The sequence below is a fragment of the Pteronotus mesoamericanus genome, unplaced genomic scaffold (genome assembly GCF_021234165.1).
Source record: "Pteronotus mesoamericanus isolate MK-2021 breed Mesoamerican mustached bat unplaced genomic scaffold, CSHL_Meso_final contig_657, whole genome shotgun sequence".
NCBI lineage: Eukaryota > Metazoa > Chordata > Mammalia > Chiroptera > Mormoopidae > Pteronotus > Pteronotus mesoamericanus.
The window spans coordinates 7,055,482-7,083,099 of record NW_026555229.1 but is presented as its reverse complement, the minus strand read 5'-3'; the positions used below and the strand labels follow the sequence as shown (position 1 = coordinate 7,083,099).

General features: G+C 42.1%; 1 protein-coding gene across 4 annotated transcripts in view; it reads left to right on the top strand.

The window, feature by feature from the left end:
• Positions 1–4,822: 4,822 nt before the first annotated feature.
• Positions 4,823–27,618, top strand: part of STN1 (STN1 subunit of CST complex) — a 38,530-nt gene continuing 15,734 nt past the window's right edge. For 2 of the 4 annotated variants that reach the window (XM_054581463.1, XM_054581461.1), the window contains exons 1-7: positions 4,823–5,018; positions 5,229–5,422; positions 12,739–12,834; positions 17,638–17,706; positions 22,670–22,828; positions 23,575–23,695; positions 24,760–24,934. In XM_054581463.1, coding sequence (XP_054437438.1) covers positions 5,290–5,422; positions 12,739–12,834; positions 17,638–17,706; positions 22,670–22,828; positions 23,575–23,695; positions 24,760–24,934 — 753 coding nt within the window. In that variant the 5' untranslated portion in view covers positions 4,823–5,018; positions 5,229–5,289. The remainder of the gene's footprint in view (positions 5,019–5,228; positions 5,423–12,738; positions 12,835–17,637; positions 17,707–22,669; positions 22,829–23,574; positions 23,696–24,759; positions 24,935–27,618) is intronic. The other 2 variants (XM_054581462.1, XM_054581464.1) reach the window with 2 other exon arrangements.

Below are 27,618 nucleotides of genomic sequence, written 5' to 3'. Positions count from 1 at the left end.
GGAATAATCCAGGCAATAAATGATGAAAGACTATGCCAACAGGAGGAGGGACTAAATTAGGAAAACATATTTAAGAAGCAGAATTGACAGGTCTTTGTGACTAACTGCATCTAAGTGCGAAAGAGAGGGAGGTATCCATGAAACCTCCCAGTTTTCTGACTTAGATAACTGCTGGGTGGTGGCGGCATTTATTTGACTGGAAAGAGGGAGGCAGAGCTGTGAGGGGAAGAGATTTAGTCTGAGGTATCCAGGAGAGTCCAGTTGGAAATTCAGATGTGGAGCTCGGGACAGAGTTCTGGGTAAAATGTGAACAGGTGAAAGTCACTGGACTATTGGTTCAGTTGAAGCCATAGGTTTGAATGAGGCTACTCAGAGAGAGTACATTGGGTGAGGAGGAAGCGGGCATGAGATTGAACCTTGGGCAACATCAACATGAGAGAAAAATAGAATAAGGAGATACAGAGAAGGAAGAAACAGAGAAGTAGAAAGGAAGCTAAAAAGGAAGCCAAGGGGGAGAGAGAATATGATCAGATCAACATTGAATGCTAGATAATCAGAAATAAAGATGAAGAATGATAAGGAAAGTATACATTGTATATGAGAATTTGACTGTAATTGTAAACCTTAGGAGAGACGTTTCAGTGGAGTGCTGGACTGGGGTGGAGTTAGTTGAAAATTAAGGTGAACCAAATTCTGGGAGGTTGAATGAGAGACAAAGGAAGTGTGGATAGGGAAGGCAGGTGACTCTTCCAAGAGATTTGAACAGAGAGCAAGAGCACAAGAGGGCGGTAGTTAGAGGGACCGAGACCTTTAGAGGGGTTGTTTTCTTAAAGTTAGAGAAGACACTTAAATAGAGGGAATGGCATGCTTCTGTGCCAAGGGGGAGCCAGAGAAAGGGAGAGGGTGACACACAGGGGACTGAGCAAGACTGCTGATGAGGCCAGAGGAGAGGGGATGCAGTCAATGCCCACCGCAATGGGCCCAGTAACAGGGGGGTCAAAACTTTTGGCATCTCTGGGCCACACTGGAAGAAAAAGAGTTGTCTTGGACCACACATTAAATACACAAACACTAACGAAAACTGATTAGCAAATAAAAGTTTTTAAGTAAATTTACAATTTTGTGTTGGGCCCCATTCAGAGCCATCCTGGGCCACATGTGGCCCGGGGCTACAGGTTGGACATAGTTTGGTGAATATCCCTAAGACAATTTTTAGAGTAGGTTCTATAAGTTGGGTAGAGAAGTCTTCTTACAAATTTTTGTATTCGCTACTACAGTATGCTAGATGTGCAGGTATGCCTGCAATTTTTTAAATTCAGTAAGTCATTCCTCTGATTAATAATCAATGACACTCTATTCCTTACAGGGAACAAAAGTAGAAACTAATTCAAGCCCTTCCAAATCAAGCTGAGACCCGGTCTCCAGCTGTTTCCGCAGCAGTGCCCTCCAGCCAGCTACTATGTTGGCTTGCCCACAGATGTGCCTTGCTCATCCTGCTACCTTGGCCCTACTCCCACTCCGTCACAGTGTTATCCCCCTCTTTACAAATAGGGACACTGAGAATAAAATCTCCACCCACCATGGCCTAAGAGGTCCCTTGGGATCTGCCTTCCTCTTCTCTCTCCAATTGCTTACAAAACTACTTTCCCCTATACTCTCTTCTGTTCCTAGAACTGGGAAGTTCTACCCTGCCTCCCAGACATTCCCCCTCATCTGACTGTTCTGGAATGCTCTTTCCTTAGCATTTGTTGTGTGTGGCTGGCGCCTTCTCATCTATCAGGTCTTAGCCTGAATGTCTTCACTTGACTCATTTAAAATAGATCTATATGAAGTAAACCCAACACTGTTGTTTACAATCTTGGTGATTGTAAATAATGCTGCAATGAACCTAGGTGTGCTTATGTTCTTCAAATTAGTATTTTGGGTTCCTTTTATAAGTTCTGAGAAGTGGAATTGCTGGGTCATAAGGCAGTTCCCTTTTCAATCTTTTGATACAGAATTTTAATACTGCTTTTCACAGCGGTTGTACCAATCTTCATCCCCACCAACAGTGCAAAGGGGCTGCCCTTTCTCCACATTCTCACTAGTACTTGTTTTTTGTTGATTTATTGATGATAGCCATTCTGACCGGTGTTACGTGGTATTTCATTGTGGTTTTAATTTGCATTTCTCCTGTGATTACTGACGTTGAGCATCTTTTCATATGTCTTCTTTGAAGAAGTGTCTATTCAGATCCTTTGCCCATTTTTAAATTACACTGTTTGGAGTTGTTTGGTGTTGAGTTTTATAAGTTCTTTATAAATTTTGGCTATTGACCCCTTATCAGATGTATCAGCAAATATGTTCTCTCATTCCATGGGTTGTCTTTTTATTTTGTTGATGGTTTCCTTTGCTGTGCAAAAACTTTTTAGTTTGATGTAGTCTCATTGGTTTATTTTTTCTTTTGTTTCCTTGCCTGAGGAGATGATACATCAGATAAAATATTGCTACAAGCAATGTCTGAGATTTTACTGCCTATGTTTTTTTCTAGGATTTTTATGGTTTTTGGGTCTAAAGATTTAAATCTTTAATCCATTTTGAATTTATTCTTGTGTGTGGCATAAGAAGGTGGTCTAGTTTCACTTTTCTGCACATATCTATCAATTTTCCCAATGCCATTGTATGTGCCTGATTCCTCGGTCAAACATTAATTGACTATAAAGTTGTGGGTTTATTTCTGGGATCTCTATTCTATTCATTTGATCTGTGTGTCTCCTTTTATGTCTGTCCCATGCTGTTTTGATTACTATGGTCTTACATATAGTTTGATACCAGATAGTGTGATTCCTCCAACTTGGTTTTTCTTTCTCAGAATCGCAATTCCTAATCAGGGCCTTTTGTGGTTCCATATAAATTTTTGAAATATATATTCTAGTTCTGTGAGAGACTATTGGGTTTTGAAATATCTGCTTTACAGGTTTCTGAAATCCCAAGCTGAAGAGCCCTCCAGTATTTATGGTTTCAGGACTCACTTTGCCCACTTCTAGGCAGTGCTTTGGGGAAACTGGAATCTGTCCTAATAATAGATGTCAGGGAAGAAGATCCTTCCAAACTCTTCTAGATGTTTCTGCAGTCTGGAAATTCTGCTCCACATCTTACCTTAGGTTTCAGATGCAACTGACTCCATGTTTTGATCAAAAGAAGCATCCCTAGACTCCAAGAAGCCCTGCCTTCCTTTTAAAAGATTACTGCAAGGGTGGTCTGCTCTGCTCACCACCACCTCCTTCCTCATGGTGCGCACTGCCAACCCCTCCGCCCTCACCAAGGCTGGCAGTAAGCATGGAGTCCTCAAAGGCCCTTGTTTCTAGCACTCTGCCCCTGAAAGCCACGAGAGTCATTCCTGAAACCTTCCCAGGCTCTGAGTACACCCAGCAGTGATTTCCTTCCTGGGTTCCACCCTGGAGAAGATGTGTGCAGTCAGGAAAATGTCGCCCAGCCTGTCTCTCCTATCGGACAGGTCGGCTGGAAGCACTCTGATACCAGATGTCCTCCTGGGGGTTATTGCTCCAGGAGAGCCCCTCCCCTGCTAGGATGGGTGTCTTCTCTTCATTAAACCTTCAACTCCACAGACCCACCTGTTCATTGCAGTAGAATCTGGGCAATGCTGTACTTCACCAAGGACTCCGTTTTTTAGCTTCTTCAGTGGCCAGGGATGTAATTAAATGCCATCATTCTAATGACACACATTTTCCATTCCAGCTGCTTGAAGTTCCTTCTCTGCTAAATGGTGTAGCAATTAACTCTTTGGCCACCACCTACCGCCCCCAGGAGTGGCCTGCCAAAATGACGTGTACTCCTGCTGTATTAGAGTCCCTGTAAATTAGGAAGAACTCTTGCCATCTCAAGTAATGTCATGATGTAGCTTATTTATTTATGGGAGTGGAGCTGGCTATCTACACTCATTTTAAATTAGGACTACTGGGTACAAGCGCTGTCAAGGTGGCCATAATTCACCAAAATGTCAGCTTTTCAAAATTCTTAAATGTATAACACTCCAGAGTGTAGACAGTAAGAGGAGAACCTCGGGTCACACCCTGGGTCAAATTTAGATACTAACGTTATCTCCAAGTCAGACTGTAGAGTCCCAACGCGCGTGTTAGACCATTTACCAAGTGTACATAAACCTGCTTTTGGTATTGCTTTATTTACTCCTTTATTTAATACAACAGGAACACCCCTGCACTCCATCCCCGCCCAGCCCCGCAAAAAAAAAAAAAAAGAGCTGTGCGAACCCCAGTCCCAACTCAGGTCTTGGCTTAGGGCCTCACCAGCAGCTGGGGGTGGGAAGGGTACTGAAAGGATGACTTGCGGGCGGGGTTTAGGCAGCAGAAATTTCAAGGCCACCTCCCAAGGTCTTGGAGATTTGGGCTCTGCGTTCCTTAAGGAGGCCCGCGGGGTTCGGGCGGGTGGAGGAACCTAAGCACTGCCAGAGTCAAACGCGCGCGGTGCAAACCGCAGGCACCTGGAAAAGAGGAAGAGAGTGTGGGGAGGAGCCGCGGCGAGGCACAGAAGGGGCGTGGCCGCGGGGCGTGGCCGCGGACCGCCGGGTGGAAAGGCCTGGGTGGAGAACTGAGCCTTGATCCCGCGCTGCAGGCTGTGTCGGCCCCCGCCGGAACTTCAGAGATTCCATTTGCCGGAAGGGCTGCGCCTGCGCGCTCCGGGGACCGGAGGGCCGGCGGCGCGGGCGCGAGCGCGGGTGTGACCGGGCGAGAGGGGCGGGGGAAGCAGACGTGCAAGTCTGTTCTTCGTTTCCGCTTTGTATTTCAGTTTCTTCCGGGAAGCCGGAACGTGCATGAGCAGGCTGGTGGACAGATACTCCCACTGTGCCCAACCCTTGAATGGCCACAAGGGCGCCAATTCCTTTCTGGACCCCGCCCATTAAAGGGGTTTCAGGGTACACCACTTGTGGCCTTATCCCCTCAAAGTGAAAAGTTGGTGTTCAACTCGTGGGGAAGGAGACACACTCCCGTGGCGCAGAGGTGATTCCAGGGGGAGAGCCAGAAGGAGTTCTTGGGTCCTCCACAGGGAGCGCCTGTTAACTCAAGCCCGTGGCGTGCGTCTTGACAGGTCCTGGACGCCTGGGTTTACTCCTGGCAGAGCCCTGGATGCTCGCTCAGGAACAGCTTGGGGCCATGCCTGTTTCGCCCACGTTTACCGCTTAGCATCCTGACTTTGTGTCTCCTGTCTAGATTCTCGACTCAGCGATGAGAGTCTTTTAGGGCTGGCTGGAAGCCACCGCCCAGCCTACCGATGCAGTCGGAAACCAGCGGGTGTGAAGAGGAGACCCCTTCCCTCTGGTGGGGTTTGGATCCTGTGTTTCTGGCCTTTGCAAAACTCTACATCAGGGATATCCTGGACTTGAAAGAGTCCCGCCAGGTGCCAGGTATGTGGCAGGTCCCCTGGTGGATGCCCTGCCGTGCATCTGTACCCCACTCTCTCCGAAAGATGCAGAAATCAGGGGCTTGGGGCTTAGGGCTTTCAGGAAAGCCTTCCCTCCTGCGGACTTTGGAAATGACTTAGCCCTGACCCTCAGATGAGATTATTTTTATGCAAGTTAAAAACAGTCTAAATCTTTTTTAAAATAGATGTTTGGGGGAGTAACCTTTGTACTGATGAGTGTGTGTGTGTGTGTGTGTGTGTGTGTGTGTTTACCAGGCTTGAAGTCTTTCATATTTAAACACACTCAGTTGTTTTTCCTGGTCCTGCTCTTGGTGGAAAGCTCCCTGGGCGAGGCATCCCTAGGCTTTGCTCCCTTTCCTGACTGTGCCGCTTACCTGGCCTGGATGTGAGTCACCTGTAAAGCTTCTTTGTAAAAATGGGGATTAACCTGATTTCCTTGTGTGGTTTGGTTTTGTTTTGAATTCACATCAAGTTTTGAATTTATATCAAAATAACATAAACATCATCTGCCTTGTTCACGTATGTAATCCCATTGTTTAGAACAGTATCTGGCATGTAGTGGACCCTCAAATAGTAATTGGAACAACAAAGCATTATAAGTGTAAGTTTCAAGGAATAACTTTTTAAAAAAATTAGAGGTGGTCAATAAAGATAGGATATTCGTACCTAAAAATATAACATATACTGTAGGATAGATTTAAGTAATTCACATAGCAGTGGCTAGATCTTCACGTGTTTACTGTGTTATATGAGAAGTTTGGTTAAACTCTGCAGTTTTGAATGAATAGCAAGCTGTGAGTCAGAAATAGTCAAGAATCTCAAGTATGCACAGTTTTAATGAGGCAATGTTTTGTGTGTTTCCAGTTCTGTATACAAATGTATTTGATGATCTTATTCCAAAGCCTTTTTTATAGACTTTTCACCACACCTTTTTTTCCTAATTATTGTTGGAAATGCTCTGTTTTTTCCTTGGAAGGCAGCCATCCTCCCCCTCATTTGTCCATTTTCCAGAACAGTCTGGATTTCTAAATAGCTCATCTCCTCAGGAAGAAATTAATTCACACCAACTGCCAGCCTTGCTTAAAGGTCTTCTGTAGGTGCTCAAGGAATTATTGTCACCGGAAAGGGACCAGCCTGGTGTGCATCTGCCTCGGGCAGGCATGTAATGTGTGTGTTCTTTATTGGTGCAGGAAAGCTTTTACAATACTAGTCCAGGTGATTTTGAGAGAACGTTTATTTAAGCTGGGGGTAGTGAAACAAAGAAGGTCTAGGATAGGAGTAGCAACTGGAGAGAGCCTAGGTGGGGCTGCTGTGGTTCTCTAGAAAGGTTATAGGAAAGAAGCCAGCCAAGGTAGGGCAGGGATAGCTCACTGAAAAGTCGGAGAAAAGGGAAAGGGCCTTGGGAGACTGGTTCAGGATATAAACCTGGATGAGCTGCCGCTGCCTGCTGTTCCCCAGGTTGCAAGTCTCAGTGGAGACCCTTAGAGTTTAGGATAAATTTCACACCAGAGAAAGCGAAACCATGGGTGTGCTTCAGAAGGAGCCCCTCACTGGGTCTTTTGTCTTCGGACTTTTTAATTTGTCCTTTGCAGGTGGGAATCTTAGAGGGTTTTAGCAGAGCATTCATCAGCTTTCCAGGTGTGTTTTTTAATATGTTGATGCACCAAAATGAGTGCACAGAGGAAGGAACCACTTGCTGGTCTGCTTTGCCTCCATCTAAGATTTGTTTGACTCTAATTGGGGTGTTTGTTATTTATTCCCCTGATTTCATTCATCCTTGGGTTTGGCTGACACTAATGGCACTATTTGGTTTTCTGTTATCTATCTCCGTGACCAGGTCGATTTAAGCTATTTACTCTTTGGTTAGGGAGGAGAAGTATAAACCATTTGCTCTTATGTGTCCTTGGTTAGGGAAGAAAAGCTCTTGTGGCTTATTAACTGGCTGTAAATTGCTTGACTTGTTTGGCCCTATTTGTCTAACCATTGGTCTCAGTTTCCCTTTTCCCAGTTGTCAAAAATTCTCCTAATATCTAACTATCCTGCCTCAGTATCAGTGGCATGATGGGCTTAACTCTTCCTGTGGGTGAAGGACTTTACGGTGGATTAACAACAAATCAAGGAAAACTGGTCCCAGTGACCTTTGCTATATGTGGTTTTTAAATATGAAACCTTGTGGTTGAGGCAGATATCACCCTTAATTTCACATAGTGATCTTTAGATTAAACTGTAGGGTTCTAGGAGTGGGAAATGGCCACGTCTAGGTTTTAATTTTTGTGTTTTTTTGTTGTTGTTGTTGTTCTGGTTTGGTTGGTCATAAAGAAAAGACTCCTAATTTGATTGTGTAAAATTTAGAAATATTTAAACAGCAAAGACTGTCTTAAACAAAATAACAAAAGTTAACCCAAGAATGATAAAACAAGAAACAAATGTATAAGAAAGAATTTGGTTGGCCTTTGTTCTTGGTTCTTGGGAGATCTTTGGATTTCTGGAATGATAGGTGTGTCTTTGTCATTCAAGTGGTCCCTTGAACTGTACCTGAGTTTATGCTAATGAGTGCCTCCTGCTGGGCCTCCCGGTAATTTCAGGATGGGGGTTGTTAGTGCTTGAAAGACCAACTCCTGATAAGAGGGTTGAATTTTGAGCTGCTTTGACCTTAGCCTGACTCCTTGAGAGGTGGGGGGCGGGGAGTGGGGAGCGCCTAGAAATTAAGCTGTCAAGCCTACGTAAGGAAACCCAAATAAAAGCCCTGGTCTCTGAGGCTTGAGTGAGCTTTCATGGTTGGTAATCATACATCCATATGCCCTGAGGACATGGAAGCTTTGTGCTTGGACTCTGCCAGGCCTTGTCCTATGCATCTCTTTATTAGGCTAGTTTTGATTTGTACCCTTTATTTTAAAATCATAGTTGTAAGTATAGCACCTTCCTGAGTTCTATGTGCCATTCTAACAAATTATCTTACTTAATTAGAGTCATGGGAATTCCCAAATTTGTAGCCAGTTGGTTAAAAGTGTGGGTAGCTTGAAGACCCCCAAATTTGAGGCTGGCGATTGAAGTGAGATCAGTCTTACGGGAGACTGAGCCCTTAACCTGTGAAATTTGACCTTATGCTGGGTGACTTCAGCATTGCTCTGCAAAATGTAGACTCCCCTAAAGTAGCATGTGAATTTAGGGTTAAACTAAAAATATGGCGAGGGTTGACTGTGGTGGTGGTGGCGGCGCTGGTTAGGTTTGGGGCATCTTATTTTGTTTTGTTTTTTTGTTTATAGCTCATAGCACACCAAAGTTGTCTATTATTCCAAAGTCTCTATCCATGTCAAACTTTAAGGATAAGATTGTCCAAAGAAACGTCCAAACCTATAAAAATTTTTATGAGTTTATTTGGGCCAAACTGACAACAATTGCCAGGAGGCGAAATATCAATCAATTGAGAAAATGATCCAGGTAATGGCAGATTAGCACCTCATTTTTCACATCAGAATCAAAGGAGAAAACTTAAGGGGGTTACATAAAATCATTGGTGATAGATTACGTAGGCAGAGAAGGGAGAAAGCAAAGGCAGGGGCCTCGGGGTTTGGATAAAAGGTAAAATGATAGACAAATACTTTTACACTGGTGAGCATAAGATAGTTAACAATTAACATGGAAACAATAACAGTGAGGGATTTGCGGTCTCCCGGAAAAAAGAAAATTTTACATTTCAAAGGAATGTTATCGTAGATGCAAAAATGAGGACAGGCAAGCTCAGTTAAGGTAAAGATTGACCTTTGTTAGGGAAAAATACTGGCCTAGGACAAGACTACCCACCGTGAACCGCTTTTAGTTACTAAGTTTTAATTTCAGACCACCCTTTGTGTAAGGCTGCCACACAGGCCTCCCCTGAGCTTATCAGGTTTAGTATGTGGCCCTTTTTCTCCCACAGGATAAATATTGAATCACTTATTTAAATCAAAATACAATACTTATATTCTCTAATTCTAGAGGGCTCAATAAAGTAGAAATATGTATTCATAAATATTATATTAAATGAACATATACACCTGTATCTTAAAAGTACTTCCTTAGGCATTTTACTATCAAACTTCAATAACAGCAGTTAGACTAAAAAACATAAATTGAAAGCACTTTTAAGAGAGAAAACAGGCAAGTGTTTTGCTGTGATTGTAGCTGTTCAGGGGTTGGCTGCTGTGAAAGCTAAATCAGACCTGCCTGTGACCCTGGATTTGGGGACCCTCCCAGCAGGACCCTCCTTCTGGGGGACCTGATGGCCCAGGGATCCCCTGATCCATTTGGGCTTCTGTAGACTGCGTGTGGAACAAAAGGCAACAGGAACAAAGGGGCCGTTTGGGAAAGGTTGCAGCTTTAACTCAACATGAGCCAGGATCTCTTGTGGTTACTTTCTTTTCTTAGCTCGCCAAGCTTTCAACAGAGCTGCCATCCAATTTTCTTGAGCTCTTTTCCCATAGAAGAGAATCTTGTGTGGACAGAGAAGGTAGTGGGTCTCTCCAATTCTTTTTTCATGTCTTCAGCCACCTTCTTGTGAGGTTGTACTTCTGATATGTATAGTTCATGTTTCTGTACACTTTGGGAAATTTCTTTATTTCTGCACAATGTATTTTCTCCTCAGTTGATTTTCTTGGAGTATTTCTATTCAACCTGTCTGTTATTTTCTTCCAAATTTGTTCTCCATTGTTCTGTGATGCTTTTGTTTTTCTCTCGTTTACTTGGGATTGGAAGGATTTTTTGCATCTCAAGGGACTGTGTCTGTCCTTGAAGTTGAGCCATTGTCAGTCCATGAAATGAAAGTTTAACTCCCTTTTCTGTATTTTTCAAAAAAGTCTCTTGTGTCCTTAGATGAAGGCCTGTTCAGATTTTTATCAAGCATTGCCCAACATGGAGTTGGTAACGTTGGATGGCTAGGCTTCTGGTGATTTGGGGACTTTATTGGCTTGTGTCATTAGTCTAATTTTCTCATCACCTTTTCCATAGGCTCAAGCCAGTCATAATGCCTTTTGGCTAGCTCTTTTTACCTTCTTAAAGTATGTCGGTCCTTTATTGTAACAGCTACCGTAGATAGCACACACCACGGTGCCCCAAGGAAACCTCAAGGGTCCTGGGACTGCCGGAAGCTTTCAGACATCACCAGCAGAACGTCCACTGTGGCTCCACCACCTACTGGAAAGACATTTCAGAGACAGGCAGTAAGCCCTCATAGGTCCGAAGGGCTCCCCAGCTCTGCCCTTGATTGGCAGTGCCCTGTGGGCCACAACTAACCACAGGAAGCCGTGTGGAGTGTTCCAACTCTAATACAAAATTGACCGACAACCATGACAGACCATGAGCTGGGCTGGCGGAAGGGGAGACAAGTCAGGTTTTAGAAAATAATGTTCTCTAACTTTGCTGTGCTCGGTGCACAATCAGAAAGAATTATTACCTGTACAGTGCATTTGGGGAAGCAGAAAGGGCTGGCTCAGCCTGGAGCTCCAGCCACTGTGAGCCCCAGCTTGCCCTATAGCAAACTTGGAGGTCCAGAGTTGCGCCATGCCATAGCCGATCTCTGCACAAGGGCATATCAAGGCGCAGCTGGGGTGCACTTCACTAGAGGACTCCCCACCCATGTCCCTGTGTGAGGCTCATTCTCCCAATTTTAACTTCCCTCCTGCCACACGGAGAAGCAGGAAGGGTTGTCTGCAAAGATCGTGACCTCCCTCCTCTCTCCTTTGCTTGGTCAGCGCAGGCAGGCAGTGGCGGCACTGAGGGTCGCTCCAAAGGTAGTAGCTAAGACCCGGATTTTAGTCGTAAGAACTCGGGGGAAGTCACCTGGGACTGCCTTGCTCTTAAAACTTCATGGATTATCTGTGGAGCCAGTTTGTCATCGTTCAATCCAAATGTTCCTTGTTGGGGGTGACTCTCTGGTGATGACACAGTGGCCCTGCCATTGCAGCTCATGGCCCCCAAGGTTGCCCTGGGCACGATCTCTAGTTTACTTAAGTATATTTTTGAAGTATGCCTCCAAGGGGCCCATCTTTGGCTAAATTTGCCACGTTTCCTTTTCTTCAAACCACATCTCACTCTTCTGGAGTTTCTGGCTAACTGGAGCCCAGAGCCTCCTTGTCCGTCCCCTGGACCTCTGCTGGGACCTGCTCATCCCCAGCCCGTTTATCCACATGGAAAACCAGGGAGCTGTCTGCGGAGGCCAGGCTGGGGTTTCTGAAGGGTGTTGTGGTTCAGACTGTGGGTCCCCCTTGGATGTGGAGAAGAAAGATTCTGGCCAGGGGTTGGTGGGAGGAGGTGGCCAAATGCCTGAAGTGATAACTGATTCTCTGTTTACAATTCTTTTCTTTTTCAAAAAGGAAGTCACCATGTAAAAGTTTATGGCCTCTTTCTGAAAGTAAAGAATTCAGTCACAGTGGATAGAAAAAAAGGATTTTAGTCTGGACTCTTTAGCTTCAGGTAACAGGAACACAACCCAAGTAGCTTAAGCCAAAAAATTCCAGTAAGGATGGGGTTGGGGCACAGAACAGAAGCCTGCAGGAGCCAGGGCAGCAGTGGGACCTGCGTCAGCATCGAGGACTCACTGCTGCCTGGAGTCCCTCTGTCGGAGTCCACTCTGAGTCCGAAAAAGGCCTCGAGGTGTTAGTGGGTAGGGAGGGCTCGTCCTCTCAGGTCCCTCCGCCGGCGGGAAGCTACCTGCTGGCCTCTGCATCTGGGTTTGGAAATAGAGTTTCAAGAAGTTTTTGAGCTGTAGTGTGTTGGCCCCAAAGCGTGGTGTTTGGTAACCTAATTATCTTATCTTAAAAAAAAAAAATGTGACTGCTTATTCACAGAAACGATGACTGATTTCCTAGAAAAGCACCAGTAAAAGAACCAAAGAAGCCTTTCTCGTGGTTTCCTCTTTTTCCTTTTCCAGCCCCTCAAAACACAGAGCTCTGTTTGGTTCTGTAATATGATGACTGTTTACAAGGCCCTTATGAGAGTTCTACAGGGAGATGCATTACATTTTCACAAGTGGAAGGAAAATTAACCAAATCCAGTTGGGCAACGCTGGTTTTCTTTGTTCTGTAGTGGTACAAGCTTCTGTAAAGCCCGGCTTTCTCCATATGACCCCCAAGGAAAAGATTTGATTTCTTGGGCCTTGCCATATGTCAAGGGCCAATTCTTAAGTCTGGAATTTCAGCAAGCAGCATGCTACTGATTTTTGACACACACCCTATCCCCATCCCCACAGTTAACACTGTCTGAAACAGAAAATGTAATCATACCTCATACAGACCTTGTCTTTTTTTTTTTTTTACATTTCAGGTGTTTTTTTTTACAACGGGCATCCAATAAAGCAAGTAGATATCTTGGGAACTGTTATTGGAGTGAGAGAAAAAAATGCTTTCTACAGTTACGGAGGTGAGAACCATTTGTGTCTGACAATTTATGTGGAAGGACCCCACTTAGCTGAATGCTAAATTTGAAAAAAAACAAACCCAGCCTTTCAGAGCAAGCCCCATGCACTTGCCTCTATTGAGAGCCCCTTGGAGCCCACGACATGGACTATGTGTAAAATGAGGCAACAGGTAGGAATGATGCTGATGAATACTGCCAAGGGACAGCTGCTGGGGAGTGAGGAAGTAGAATTAAAACGCGGCAGTCTAGGATCATTGGTTGATCAGAGACAGACATCTGAAACCTAAGAGCATAGCTATAAATAGCAAAGGATGGTAATATATGTCTGTATTGATACCTTTAAAAAGAAGAGGCTAGATTAAAGTAGACTCTTTAAAAAGGCAAAGAGGTCTGAAAAATAATTTGTAAGAGATTTATATCCAGAAAAGTTTTTTAAAAAATGCTTTTTGCTATTCAAGGGGCTAAATACACATTATCAGAAAATTTCCCTTCCCTTATGATGATGGAAACTAAAGTGTTTCTTTGGATACCAGACAATTGTCAGAATATGATTTTAGTGTCAAGGGTCTTGATTTTTTTCACTGAGTTTCACTATGTATGTATGTATTTATTTATTTTTAGACAGAGGGGAAGGAGGGAGAAAGAGAGGGAAAGAAGCATTAATGTGTGGTTGCCTCTTATGCATACCCTGCTGGGGACTGGGCCCACAACCCAGGCATGTGCCCCGACCAGGAATTGGACCTGCAACCCTTTGGTTCGCTGGCCTGCTCTCAATCCCCTGAGCCACACCAGCCAGGTCATTGGGTTTTAATGTAAGCATTTTAGTACATTGCCTTGTGCATCTCTAAGATCCTTTGTAGTTAAGAAGCCAAACTAGATATTTTGTGGAGAGCCTAACTCTGAATTCCAAACCTTTGCTGTAATTGACATTGTCATTTTTTGTTGTGTTGCCTTGGATCTGTGTTTTTGCTCTACTTTGGGAAAGACAGGCAGTTGAATTAGTGACCAAGAACATTTCATTGGTAGTCTGTGCGTGACTGATAATTCACCAATAAACTATCGTTGCTTTCCTTCAACATGTATTCATTTTCCTGAGGATGATTGTCTTGTGCTTATAAAAAAAACATGTGAGATGAGCTTTCTTATGTCCTCTGCTTTTTCCCAGCATATATATATGTTTAAAACTCTAAAATAGATCGTCTTGTCAGGCATCCCCTTAGTGGATCTCATCTCTTCTCAATTTTACCAAAGATACTGGTTTTATTTTTCTTTAGACAATTCAACAAGCAGTCACTAAGTTCCTACAGCATTCCCAGCTATGGGCAAGTACTTTACAGTACAATACTGTACTTTTCTGCAAATACCAGTGATGAAATAATAGTATCTTTCAGTTTACAAAGCATTTTTTAAAATCCTTACCTGAGGATATCTTCATTGATTTTAGAGGGGTTGGGGGGGTGCGGGAGGAGAGAGAGGGAGAGAGAGGAACATCGATGTGAGAAAGAAACATTGATCCACTGACTCCTGTATACACCCCTACCGAGGATCAAACCCACAACCTGGGTATGTGCCCTGACTAGGGATCTAACTCTCAGCCTTTTTTTTTAATGGTGTATGGGATCATGCTCCAACCAATTGAGCCTCTTGGCCAGGGCTTCAATTTACAAGGCATTTTCACATGCATAATTTAATGTTATTCTCCCTCTAATTTTTTGAAATAGAAAGGACAGATATTTCCATTTTATAGATGAGAAAAGTGAGGCTCAGTTACGTGCTCAAGGTTCCACTGGTGGGTCCAGTGTATCTACCCACTCCAGTGTGCTATATAATCCATATTTAACTCAGTTTGATTTTTTCTCACCCAATCAACATCTAAGTTTTAATTTTCTGTTTTTTAAATGAAATAAATGAGGCTGTTTGAGGACATCAGTCCTGGCACTAGAACTAGCCTAGATATTATGTCTGTGACCAAAAAGGGCCTCATTTAAGCTCTGTCCAATTATAAAAAGATGAAGGTGATTTGTGTGCGTTTTCCCCAGTAATCATGTCCCTTAGAGTGGATGTCGTGCGAGCATGATACATCTGTGGGCTGTGGGAAAACAGAAAGCATCTGAAGGTTGAAATAATTGAGTAGAAACACCTTTGCAATTTTAACTCATGTGAGCCTGTTACAAGGGAGAGCTGCACTCTCCCTGCTGTCCTCGGGCCCAGCTTGGCTCTCGGGCCACCTGCCAGGCGGCCACTCCTGCTGTCCTGGGTCCTGCTGCGCCTGACTCACCGCAGGCCTGTGCTGGGGGTGCTTCCTGCTCACACGGACCCGTCCCAGGGCTGAAACAAAAGGCCGGCAGCTCAGGCGGCACTGCCCAGCTGGAAATGACCTGGCGCAACCCTTCAAGGATGCTCCCCTTCCGGGGCATTCCAGGATCCAGACCTTGGGGCGCCAGGAGAGGGTCTGCCCGGGGACGTGACAAAGCAGGAAGTCAGAGTCAGGTTTAATGGCATTGCCCAGAGCACACAGAGCACCTGGCAACAACTCAAGCTCAGACCTAGAGTCCTGAGAGACTACAGTCAAGGTCAGAATGATCTCACATATTCTAGAACAAATATTCCTGTGCTAACATTTTTTGACTTTCCATTATAAATCATGATTTTAAACTGTCCAGAGAAGTGATATGCCTAGAGAGGTGTTACACATTTTTTTAAGCTGAAAACATCCTTACTCACTTTTTTGCTTCATAAAATTGTGAAGCTGAACTCATTACAAAATAAAATTTAAAGCTAGAGAAATTTTTAATAAATACATAAAACTCATGTGAAACCCTGTAAATCTGTAAAAAAAAAACCAATGTCAGTGTTTGAGTGAACATCCTTCCTAATATTTCTAAAATGTTCCTAATATTGAAGAAATATGCCTATTTCCTCATTACTCTTATTTACATTTCCTTCTCTTAATAGTTTGGAAATTAGGCTTACAGTCTGTGTGTACATTGAATATGGGGTTCCTTCCCCATGCTCCAAAAGAAACTGCTATTAGCATTTTAATGGCTTAAAATCATTTTTGTCAAAATACACTATTTAATGTTTTATGTAAATTAGATTATACTTAAGATTATATATACAATTTCTGTTTTACAGTGAAGCATGAATATCTTAACAACAATGAACAGTCTTTATTATAACTTTTTATTCTCATATACTATGCCACTGTAATTTATTTAACCAGTTCCATATTTATAAACATTTAGGTTATTTTCAACTTCTAGTACTGCAAATAATATTACAGTGAATGGCCTTATACAAGATGTATCTATCTTTGTATTCTGTTTTTCTCCTTAGGATAAATTACTGTAAGGCAATGTTAAGTCAAAGGATATACTGTATACATTTTAAAATTTAATACATAGTTTCAAGCTTGCTCTTTATAAATTTGATACAGATTTACAGTCTCTCTAACAACTAACATGAGGATATCAGTATTTTTAATATTTGTCATTCTAGTAGTTGAGGAAATCATTTAAATTTGTTTCCTGTTTTCTGGTAACTAGTGAATTTAATGTGCTGACATATGTTTAGTGGCCATTTTTAAAATATCTTCCATGGACTGGATATTCTTTTGGGGGGGGTACTTTTTCTCTGTGGTTTTGGTCTTTTCCATATTAATTTGTATGAGCTCTATATATTTAAGACACTAACCCCATCATTTGGAACATTGCTATACAGTATTAGGTTTTTAGTTGGTCAAAAATATCAGACTTTAAAAAATGAGCTCTGACTTTTAAATCTGCTCTAAGAAGTCTCTCCTTACTAACCGAAAGCCCAAGGTTGAACAGTATTCACCCAAATTTTTTCCTCATCTTCTTATGTTTGCCTATACTACACTTAATAAAATAAAATCCATCTAGAATTTATTTTCATGTAAGAAGTCTTGTTCTCGGTTTCAGCTTTCCACAGATTTAAACCAGCAATAAAAAAATTTTGCCCTATGTTTCCCATATGTTACATTTGCTTTTGCAACAGGCTAGCTGATGACTTTTTAAAAAATCATTAAGCCCACTGACCCCATGTTTAACAACCTCTGCTCTGAGTTTTTCAAAAATTAAGCAAAAAGAAAACACCTACCATCCCAAAGCAAACATTTCCAAATACCTCTACAGTTATAAATCCAAGTGCAATGAGAATTCTTTGATTTTTTTTTTTTTTTTGCACTAGGAATAAAATAAGGCAGACCAGTATTGTTTGTGTGACCAAGATGTAATGATTTTTTTTATTATGAAAATAAAACTTCGCCCTTCTGTGGTGTGCTAAGCTTTCCTTATACCCCCCCGAAGCTTGGATGCTTTGTCGAGGTGAGTCGGCAGGCTAGTGGAAGAGCAAATGATGGTGGGAGGCTGCACTCTGAGCGTCTCTAGCCACAGATCACATGACGCTCTCTTGTTGCTGGGTAGGAGAACGAGGCTGCTTTTTCTGCATTAGCAGTCATTGGAATTTTTGCTCTTAACTTCCCGAGGGCACCATTTTTCGGAGAGTTGTAGCCAAGAATCCTAAGTACTCTCGAGGTGCAGGGTGAGTGAAACGTTGACTGCATTCCACTGGGCTCATGTATCACTTTGACATTGCAGACAAGCAGTTCCCACTGGTGTAGGGTGAGACATTATGTCTAAAGGTGGAAGGAGAATTTAATAAGGGGTTTGCCCAACCAGACTATTGGAAAAGGCCATCTTTCAGTATGGCCTAATGCAATCACAATGTGCTGATTCACCAGCAATGCCCAAGTCTCTGTTCTAATCTTTTACACTTCTCTTGCAGTGGATGATAGCACTGGAGTTATAAACTGCATCTGCTGGAAAAAGTTGAATGATACTGAGTCTTCCCCAGGTAATTTCGTTTGCCATACTTCTTTGCTTTTCAGCTGACCAGTGGGCTTTACTCAAGGGAGCTCATCAGAATAGCTATAGGCCCAAATTTTCACGTCGACCCACTGATGAATTACATTAGCCAAACTTAAAGCACTGAGCTTCTCTGCAAACTGATACTAAAGGGGGCCGCTTGTTTTTCTTTCTCCCATTTCTTTGATGCTTCCTTCCTCTAAGCCTGCAGGAATATGACTTGATTACTAGGAGTGTCAGCCTTTCACTTTTACTATACAACTTATTACGCAAGTCAAGATGTTTAGCTAAATAGCTAGTCTGGTCAGTTTTCCCTTGCTTGGGGCCTGTCACTTGACCACGGAAGATTTTGAAGACTTTTTCTCTTGCGTGGTTGCCACTGCTTCTATGCTGCCATTCAGATGCAGATATTTCTGAAATTTCTACATGTTCAACAAATATACCAGGAATTCTAAGACTGATGAGAAGGTAAAATAGGATTCCTTGGAAGTTAGCCATTAAGTAAGATAAACTGAAAAAGAACTTCAAAATTACATACTAAACACATTGACTATAATTGAAACAGCATTTAGAATTTCTTGAGTATGTTTTATTTATTTACTTATTTTTTAATCCTCATCCAAAGATACGTTTTTTTTTAATTGATTTTAGAGAGAGAGAAAGGGAGAGAGACTGACAGAAACAATCGATGTGAGAGAGAAACCTCAGTGGGTTGCCTGCCACATGTACCCCAACCAGGGATAGATCCTGCAACCTAGATATGTGCCCTGACCGAGGATCAAACCTGCAGCCCTTTGGTTCAGGGGACGATGCTCCAACCAATTGAGCCATCAGGCCAGGGCGTGAATTTACAGTATTTTAATAGGTGTTTTGTTGGTTTTTTTTGAGTTGCTTCAGTTAATGATATTAAAAAATATATAGTGCATTGTTTGTTATTATTTGTTTCTAGAGAAGCTATAGAAAGTGGAACATTGTTTTTCCCCTGTTTTATGACATACACAGTATGGAACCATACACAGTGGGGTTATTCAATATATATTCCCTGCTGTCATAGCTAACATCTAGTATCTGTTTCATGTTATACATGGTGAGAATTTAGTACTTGGAGTGGTTTCTTCTTTCCTTCCTATCAGAATCTCAACCCCTACTTTGACTATACTAACCAGTGGATGCTCCTTTGCTTAATTTTGTGACGTATTTACATTTAGAATTTGGACGTCAGTTTCACATAACTTTCACATTCCCATGAACTGATTTGGGAAAATCTCAATCAGGCACTGTAGAAGTTTGCTTAGGAAGCTTTGTAGATTAAAAATATTAAGACAGACAACAGACTTACGCAGATATCTCACAGGTGAGAAATAAACCTAGACGACAGTCTGCCCTGGCTGGTGTGGCTCAGTGGATTGAGCGTCAGCCTGTGAACTGAAAGGTCACTGGTTTGATTCCCAGTCAGGGCACATGCCCAGGTTGTGGGCTGAGTCTCGGATTGGGAATATGTGAGAAGCAACCGATCAATGTATCTCTCACACATTGATATTTCTCTGTCTTTCTCCTTCCCTTCCCCTGTTTCTGAAAGTAAATAAATAAAATCTTTTAAAAAATTAATAAAGGATATAATACACAGTTCTTTAAAAAAAAGACCCTTGCATTTAAATAAATAAACCTACAAGACAATCAGATATTTGAATTTGCATATGTCTAGCATATTAAAATCATGTGCAGCTTTATGGTTGTTGTATTGTCACAGTCTTCATTCAGAAGGTATAGTTTGATTATGCACACTTGTTCCATTCCAAGGTTCAGCAAACTTTTTCTGTACAGAGCCAGACAGGAAATATAAATGCTGTCTGCTTTGTGGGCCATGTGGTCTGCATCGCAACTATTTAGCACTACCTTTGTAACAGAAGCAGCCGTAAACCATACATAAACAAACAGGCATTGTTCTGTTCCAATAAAACTTATTTACAAAAGCATGTTGTGGGTGGGATTGGCCCATGGGCCATACACAGTTTGCAGACCCCTGTCTTAGACATTGTTTAAATCTTCAGAGTCAACTCTTTCTTAAAGAAATGACATCATTAGGATGTTATATAACTCTTATACTTAGTAACTTTTTAGGTAAAATTGCTCTCCATACTGAGAGTAATAAAATATCTCCAAGGTGAAATAAATGAACAATCTGGGTGGATAGACTTAACTGAAAATTGCTCTGAGACTAAAAAGAGTAAGAGAACAAGGAGAAAGCCTGAATATGATTCTCATGTTATATATGAAGTGGTATCTTTAAATTTTTTCTGACCAGCCCATTCTCTCCGTTTAATTTATTTGCCCTCAGTTTTAAAGCTTTCTACGAGAAAGTGACTAATGAAGATTAATTTTTTTTTAAACAAATTTTAGTCTGAGTCAAAATCACGTTCCAGTCAGTTGAGGTATAAGAATATGATATTAACTCTCATAGATGTCACATTGAATGTACCCTTTGGACTTAGCTTATGAAGCAAGTTAAGAAAGCTTGGCTCTTAATATAAGAATTTTAAAGAGGGTTTATCTTTCAGTGTGGAATAGACTACTTAAAATGAAATTCTGTCAGGCTCCAACCATCTCATTATATTCATGAAATTATACAGCCTGAGCACCTTTTTTTGGTAGTGTCATGCACCCTTTAAATGACAGCTGAGCCTCTTTTTCTCAGACTAGCCATCAGTCTGACTATTTCAACAGTGCTATGTGCAGCATTTTATCACCTGTAATGTCTGAATAATGGCAGTGAAACTTATAAATACTTTAAAACTTCAGCCTGAGTAGATGAGGACTTGGGGATAGGAATACAGGTGGAAAAGCTTTTAAAAAGTAACACTTGGGTATTTTCTGAAGAAACCCAGTGAGCTGAGTGATATTAATGCTGATTGTGTCTAGATTCCTAGCTGTTAGGCTATTGGATACACAGAGCCCTCTGAGCTTCTGAGGTTGCTGTTTCTCTTGGTATAGTAGATGTGTTAAAAAGAAAATTAATGCCTTTGCGCATCACAAAGCCACAGTTATCTAAGTTGTGTTAGATTAAAGAGCAGATAATTTGACTGAGTGAGAGATTCATTTCCTTATAGGAACCTTAGTACGTATATGACAAACCAAAAATAATATAGTAGTAGGAAATAAACTAGCGTTTAACAAATGTTGTTGGTTTAGGTAGATAGCATTGTTGGAAAAGGGGTAACCACCATCCGTACCTTGCAGCTTTCTTAAAATAACCAAAAGAATGTAGAGTTGTATATTTATTCCGGTAAAGATGGGGGTATATATGTTAAGCTCTCCTGAGTCCCTGTTAAAGCACTGAAAGCTATCATCAGTGACAAGAGAAGACTAAAAGATTTTTTCAAACTTTTATGTAATGAAATGAAATGAAAGACCAACAAATGCAATGGACTTGGGAAAGTGGATGTAGTATGCATAACTTGACAAAGCTTCCCTAAAAATCTTTCAGAAATTAACAGAGTATTCAAAAGAGATGAAGGACTTATACATAAATACAGAGAGCATGTCATTGCACATGTATATACAAACAGCCTCTCTGCCAACTTAAAAGCAAAATAAAACAGTATGGAATTACTGCATTTTGTCTTTAAAAAAATTTTTTTTGTAGAGAATGAAGTTTTTATTCACTCTCCAAGAAAGGAGAGGGGTATGGTGTAGAGAGATACACCAACCAATTTTTTTTTTTTAAATCCTCACCCATGGACATGTTTCCATTGATTTTGAGAGAGAGAGAGAGAGAGAGACTGGAAATCAAACCAGCAAATTTGGGTGTGCAGAACAATGCTCCAACTGAGCCACACAGCCAGGGCCATATTTTCTTTTTTAAAGATTTTATTATTAATTTTTAGAGAGAGAGGAAGGGATGGAGGGAGAAAAGAGAAGGAGAGAAATATCAATTGATTGCCTCTCGAACTTGCCCCTACTGGGACTGAACCTGCAGCCCAGGCATGTGCACTGGACCAGAAATTGAACTGGTGACCTTTTGCTTCGAGGGATGATGCCCAACCAACCAAGCCGCATGGGTCAGAGCAGGGCCATATTTTCTAAGGTATTAAAAATCCCAATGCCTGAAGCCTGTGTAGCAGCTACAAGCATGCATACATGGCTGGTGACACCTTGTAAGAACAGGATAGTTGGATTTTTTTTTTTTCTGGTAAACATTCTGACACTACACAATGAACTATGGACCTATTTGTACTTTATTACATCCAGTAATCCCCAATGAAAAACCCCAAACAAAACAATAATTTTGTCCAAGTAGCTGACATTTATTGAATTTATTCTATGGATCTGGCATTGTGCTAAGCTCATAATACCAGGGTAAGCTTAGATCATGCACAACACTTTTATGAATTAAGGTGGACTCTGTTGCTTTAGTTTATAGTTTTAAGTACTATGAGAGAGAGAGAGAGAGACAAAGAGTATGTGTGTGTGAGAGAGAGAGAGAGATTAGCCTAGTTACCCAACAAAGACAAGAGGTGAATGATTAGGGTGTTGAGCACCAAGGAAGGTGAATTTGCCTTCCCCATGAACAGAATCACAAACAGAGACCTGTGGGCCCCCTTTCCTCCTACTCCAGACCTCTGCCTCTCTACAAGCACACTTGAAAGAGTTGTTGAGAGCTCTTGCCACCAAACCCAGCTGAACCCTTAGAGAATTCAGCTCAGGACCACATAGAGCCCTTTGACTGCTCTGGCGGTACAGGGCTACTGGACTGCTCCCTTCACCCTGCTTTTGAGTGATTGCAGCTCAATGTCTTATTCAGTGGAGGATTTCAAAAGGTTATGCAGATTCCCTATAGTAGAACAACTCATCTGTAGTAGAATAAATAAATGTCTTGTGCAATCTATCTTAGAAATGTGGTAGAGTTGATTATGTTACGCATTTCTCTCTTTCTGGCCTGGCCCTAACTGCAGCTGCTCCAAGCGCAAGAGAACTGAGCTTAACCTCACAGCTTAAGAAGCTGCAAGAGTCCATTGAGCAGAGAACAAAGATAGAAATTGGGGACATTGTCCGGTTCAGAGGTTATATCCGCACCTTCAGAGAAGAGCGAGAAATTCATGCTACTGTTTATTGTAAGCACAAGATATTTCTACCAAATTGGTTGTTACTCTGGGTGTGTGCCCAGTAAACTTGTTTAGCTAAAAGTCAAACTTCTAAAAAGTTCAAATAAAAATATTAGCTATTTAAGACAGGTAATTATACCTTATAACATGGTTTTATGGGAAAAAAGCATTTCTTAAATTTATTTTAAAGAGAGGTAAGTATAAATGAGTTGGGAAAGAAAACAAATGATTTATTATGAATAGCTGAAAAAGTTATTTGGGCAACATAGTAGTTTCTAAAGTACTTTGAAGTTCCAAATATGAGTCCATTTAGGGCAGAGTGTTCATATTCTAAATGGTAAAGATTTCTTGAGTACCATTAAGTTCGTTAACTCTTAAATAAAATAGCCAATCATATGTGTGATAGCCCTGTATCATCCGAGTGATGCCCCCTGCACTGTTTTGGCTGGTTTTTGCTTGGGAATCGGGGAGGACCCCAGCTGTCCACCATTGTCACAGACGAACAAATAAGCTAATGTGCTCTCCCTAGTCCCTGTCCATCCAGGCCAAGTATGTGACACTTAGGGCCTTGCATTCCTTTTTGCCGGATGACTGGGATCTATTTAGTGCATCTAGACTGCCTGATTCCTACATGATCCCACAAGGAAGGAGACCCTCTGAGTGCCTCAGTTAATCATCCCAGTGGCAACTTGGACATGGGAAAGAACTGAATGCCCTGTAATTTCTGTAGCATATTTTTCCCCATGGCTTCTTAGATAAAGTAGATGATCCAGTCTGCAACACTCAAATTGCAAGGATGCTTGAGCTGCCCAGTATCTACAGGAAAGTTTATGACCAGCCTTTCCAGAGCCCAGCCCTAGAAAAAGAGGCACTAAGGTAAGTTACAGCCAATTGCTGCTGGAGATGTGGCCGCTGCAGGAAGGCCAAGCGGGGAGGGAGCCCAGATGCTGGAGTGGCCGTGGGTTCAAATTGAAACCATCATCCTGCTCACTGTGAGGCTGTCAGGTTGTTGGGAGGAAAATTCACATCTCATGGGGGTCCCTGAAGGAATAGAGGGAGCAGAGAGAAAATACATGAAGAAATAATGGCTGATTTTTCCAAGCGTGATGAAAACTATAAACTCACAGATCCAAGAAGCTCAATGGGCTCCAAGGCAGGAACCTGAAGAAAATCGCACCAAGGTGCACCCTAATCAAAACACCTCGCTGTGACATATCATGATGAAAAGCTACGGAAACACGATGCCAGTCATTCTCAACTAGGGCTGATTTTACTCTGGTGGGGTGGGGTGGGGTGGGGGCAGGGGAGAAAAGCAGGAGGAATAAGAACATAAGTGTATTTTCTAGTATACGTATACATCAAAGAACTCGGGGAGAAGGCAGAATCAGGTGAGGGCTGCCAAGCGGGTGGGAACTAGCAGGAGGATGGAAAGGAAGCTTCACTGTGTACACTTTCATTTTTTTAATATGTACATGTTACACATTTTTTTATATTAAAAACACGCCAAGCTATAGACCTGTATGAAGTGAGAAGTGAAAGCCCCCCATTGCCCTTTCTCCAGCTCAGGGCCACGCCCTAGGGGCTCCCACCGTCCGCAGGTTGATGTGTATATACCATCTTAGATGTTTTTCTCTGCGCGCACACAAGCAGGAATATCCACCCATATATCTTGTGGGTTGTTACTTGCTCTTACAAAAATGGGATCATATCTTATACTATTCTACCACTTTTTTTCTGAAGCTATCATGAATATCTTAGTTCTTGTAGTTCTATTTCATTCTTTTTAAACAACCACACAATGTTCGTAGTATGAACAGTCCTTTATGGCAAAAACAAACATCAATATAGTGTTGTGTTTTCTAGCTAAGTTTCCATTTTACACACACCAATAAGAAACAGAGGTGATCATTTTTTACAAGGCTTTTTAAAACTTTCCCCAGCAAAAATCCAGGTGCCCTGAACCTTACCAATCTCACATGTTTGCTGAGTGAAAAAGCCAAAGAATTCCTCGTGAAGAACAGAGTGCAAACCTTCTACCAGCAGGAGTTGGAAACGGTGGAGTCTCTGCTGTCCCTTGCCAATCAGCCCGTGATTCACAGCGCGTGCTCCGAGCAAGTAAGTGCAGCTGGCCTCTGAGAATCCAAGGCCCCCGCCCCAAGTCTGCAGCTGAAGGGTGTGAGCGAGGTGTTAAGACTCACAGGGTGGGCCCAGAGAATAGAGGTTATGGTTCTATTACGTGTTCTTTCTATTCTGGGAAGGTCACTGACATATAAGAATTTGACATGAGAATGGACCTGCCCTTTTCCTCTCACTTAATCTCATTAAGTTTAATCTTTAGGTAGGAAAAAATAATAGTCTCTAAGCTTCATGGTACTGAGTTCTTAGTACTCACTGAGAATGGGTATTTAATCTCAGCAGGAGCCAAATATGGGGGAAATAGATGAGAAGAGGCCGTTACCCTTCCAAGGGTAATTTTATTTATTGAACTTGAACCAAGTCTTTTACTGACTTGCTGTGTCTTCTTCAGAATAAAGTGAACCTATCATATTTTAGGAGTTTGAATAAAGACCAATTATATTCATTCTGATTTGTAAGTAGGAATTTCAAAACGAGCTGTCCCCATCTTTTCACACCTAGTGTTAAAGGTGAACTTGCCCTGAGTGGGATGACTCAGCTGGGCATCACCCTGCAAAGCAAAAGGTCTGGGGTTGGTTCCTGGTCAGGGCACATGCTTGGGTTGCGGGTTTGGTCCTCAGGTCCCCAGTCAGGGCGCATATGAGAGGCATTGGAGCAGTATTTCTCTCTCATATCAATGTTTCTCTCCCTCTATTTCTCCCTCCCTCCTCCTCTCTCTAGAAATGAATATATAAAATCTTTTTTTGTTTTAAAGGTGAATTTAAGTAGCTTGGTGTTTCTGTATTTGCTTGGAATTAAGAATTATTTGAGACTTTGGTATTAGGCTTTCCCTTTCATTGCAATTCTTGGATTGTTTTGTTGTTGTAACATGACTTGTGGTTTTATTTATTTCATTTATTCCACCAGAGGATAATCTCTTTTTAAATGTCACCTTCTTGCCCTCCTTGACCATCTGCTCTGATAGCCACTTACTTCTTTACTATGTTGTCACCCCATTCTCATATCGCATTATATCACTGGTGTTTGCTGGTTTGCCTGCCTGTTCCTCCTGACCAGAATTTGCCCTCTAAGAGCAGAGATCTCACCTGTGTTATTCTCTGTTCTCTAGAACCAGGGCCTAGAACAGGTCTAGCATAAAGTAGGTTTTCAATAATTATTAGTTGACTGAAGAATGAATGGTTTTTAAAAATTCAAATAGTCCCTGAAAGTATCTAGTTAAAAGAATGTTTCCTTCCCATCCTCCCTCCCGCCCCTTCTCCAGGGACAAACACTGTTACTGGTGTTACGATTATCCATTTGGAGCTAGTCTGTGCATATATAAACTGGAAGTAGTTGTATCCCCTTTTTTACACAAACGGTATCATGCGGAACACTAGCCTGTCCCTAGCTTTTCATTGAGCTGTATGTCTTACAGACCCCTTCCTAGTCATGCTTAGATTTGCCACTATACAATCATCTTTTGTTACGTGTACCGTCTCCATTCCTGGACTGTGTAGATGTTTTCCAGTCTTTCACCATTATCGACGGTGCTGCTCTGAATTCCCTTGTTAGGCAACATAAGTTACTCTTCGTGATTCTGGTAGAACCGATACCAGGTCCCCGTACAACTTCCTAGGCATGACCGCTGCTTCTCGGTTTCATTCATGAACTTAATTACCTCTTCCTGGCACCAGGCTGTGTGTCCAGTGACCCATAATTTCATACACCGAGATGAGGGATATTGTTTCAGAAAACACCAAGGCGGAGAGGGTCATGACTGCCCGCTTTGTCCTGTGTCATTGTTGCTTCTAAACAGTTGTAGCTTTCCAGCTGTCCCCTGACAGCAAGATTGACCTCTCTCCATTGAATCATTTAGACGGGGCTCGATGCCAGGGTGGCCTCCTAGGGCTCCTGACCACTCTGTTGGCGTGCTTGGAAGGAAACGTGGAAGCCTAGTGAGGACCACATTCTTCCTGTGAACCAGCTCTTCTGTGAGGGCTCTAATTAAGCAGAGACGCTTGAGGTCTCTGAGGATTAAAGGGCTTCTCCATTCAAAACAATCTGTGGAGAGCTTTTGCCATGATATCTTTTTGAAAATGCTTAGAGGAGAAACCTGTGTCTGCTCAGTGCTGCGTGTTTAAAAAGAAATGAATATGGCACTTTGTTTTGTCTTTGGAAACGATTTTTCCATCAATTATGAATTGTTCCCTCACATGGCTCTGCTTGGTGAGGTCAGTATCATTCAACTGAATCCCGTTTAATTGAGCCTGGGAGAGTAAGGATGCTTTACAGTGACGGTGAAACCCTAGAGCTTTTGGTACTTTGTGTTGTCATACAGATGAAAGCTTCACAAAAAACCATTGTGATAGGGTTATAGTTGACAGGCAGAGGGAGAATGGGTCTGAATGTTTTCTCCTTTCTTTCTTTTTTTCCATCGGGGCCCTTCTTAGCAAATCCAGAAACCTGATAAGCAGCCCTTGCAAAACCATTGTTTGTTTGACAGCTGGATAAATGCTGAGTTTGTTTGGGAATGAAGACTATATATATTTCAGAGATCCACCCAGTTCCTGACCTGCAACAAGGAGAGGCCTGCTGAGGCTCCGCTCCTTCAGCCAGTCAGTTTTTCCCTCTGAGCACTTTCAGTTTCCTGAATCTGAAGAGTCTGTCATTCCTCTTTAGAAAAA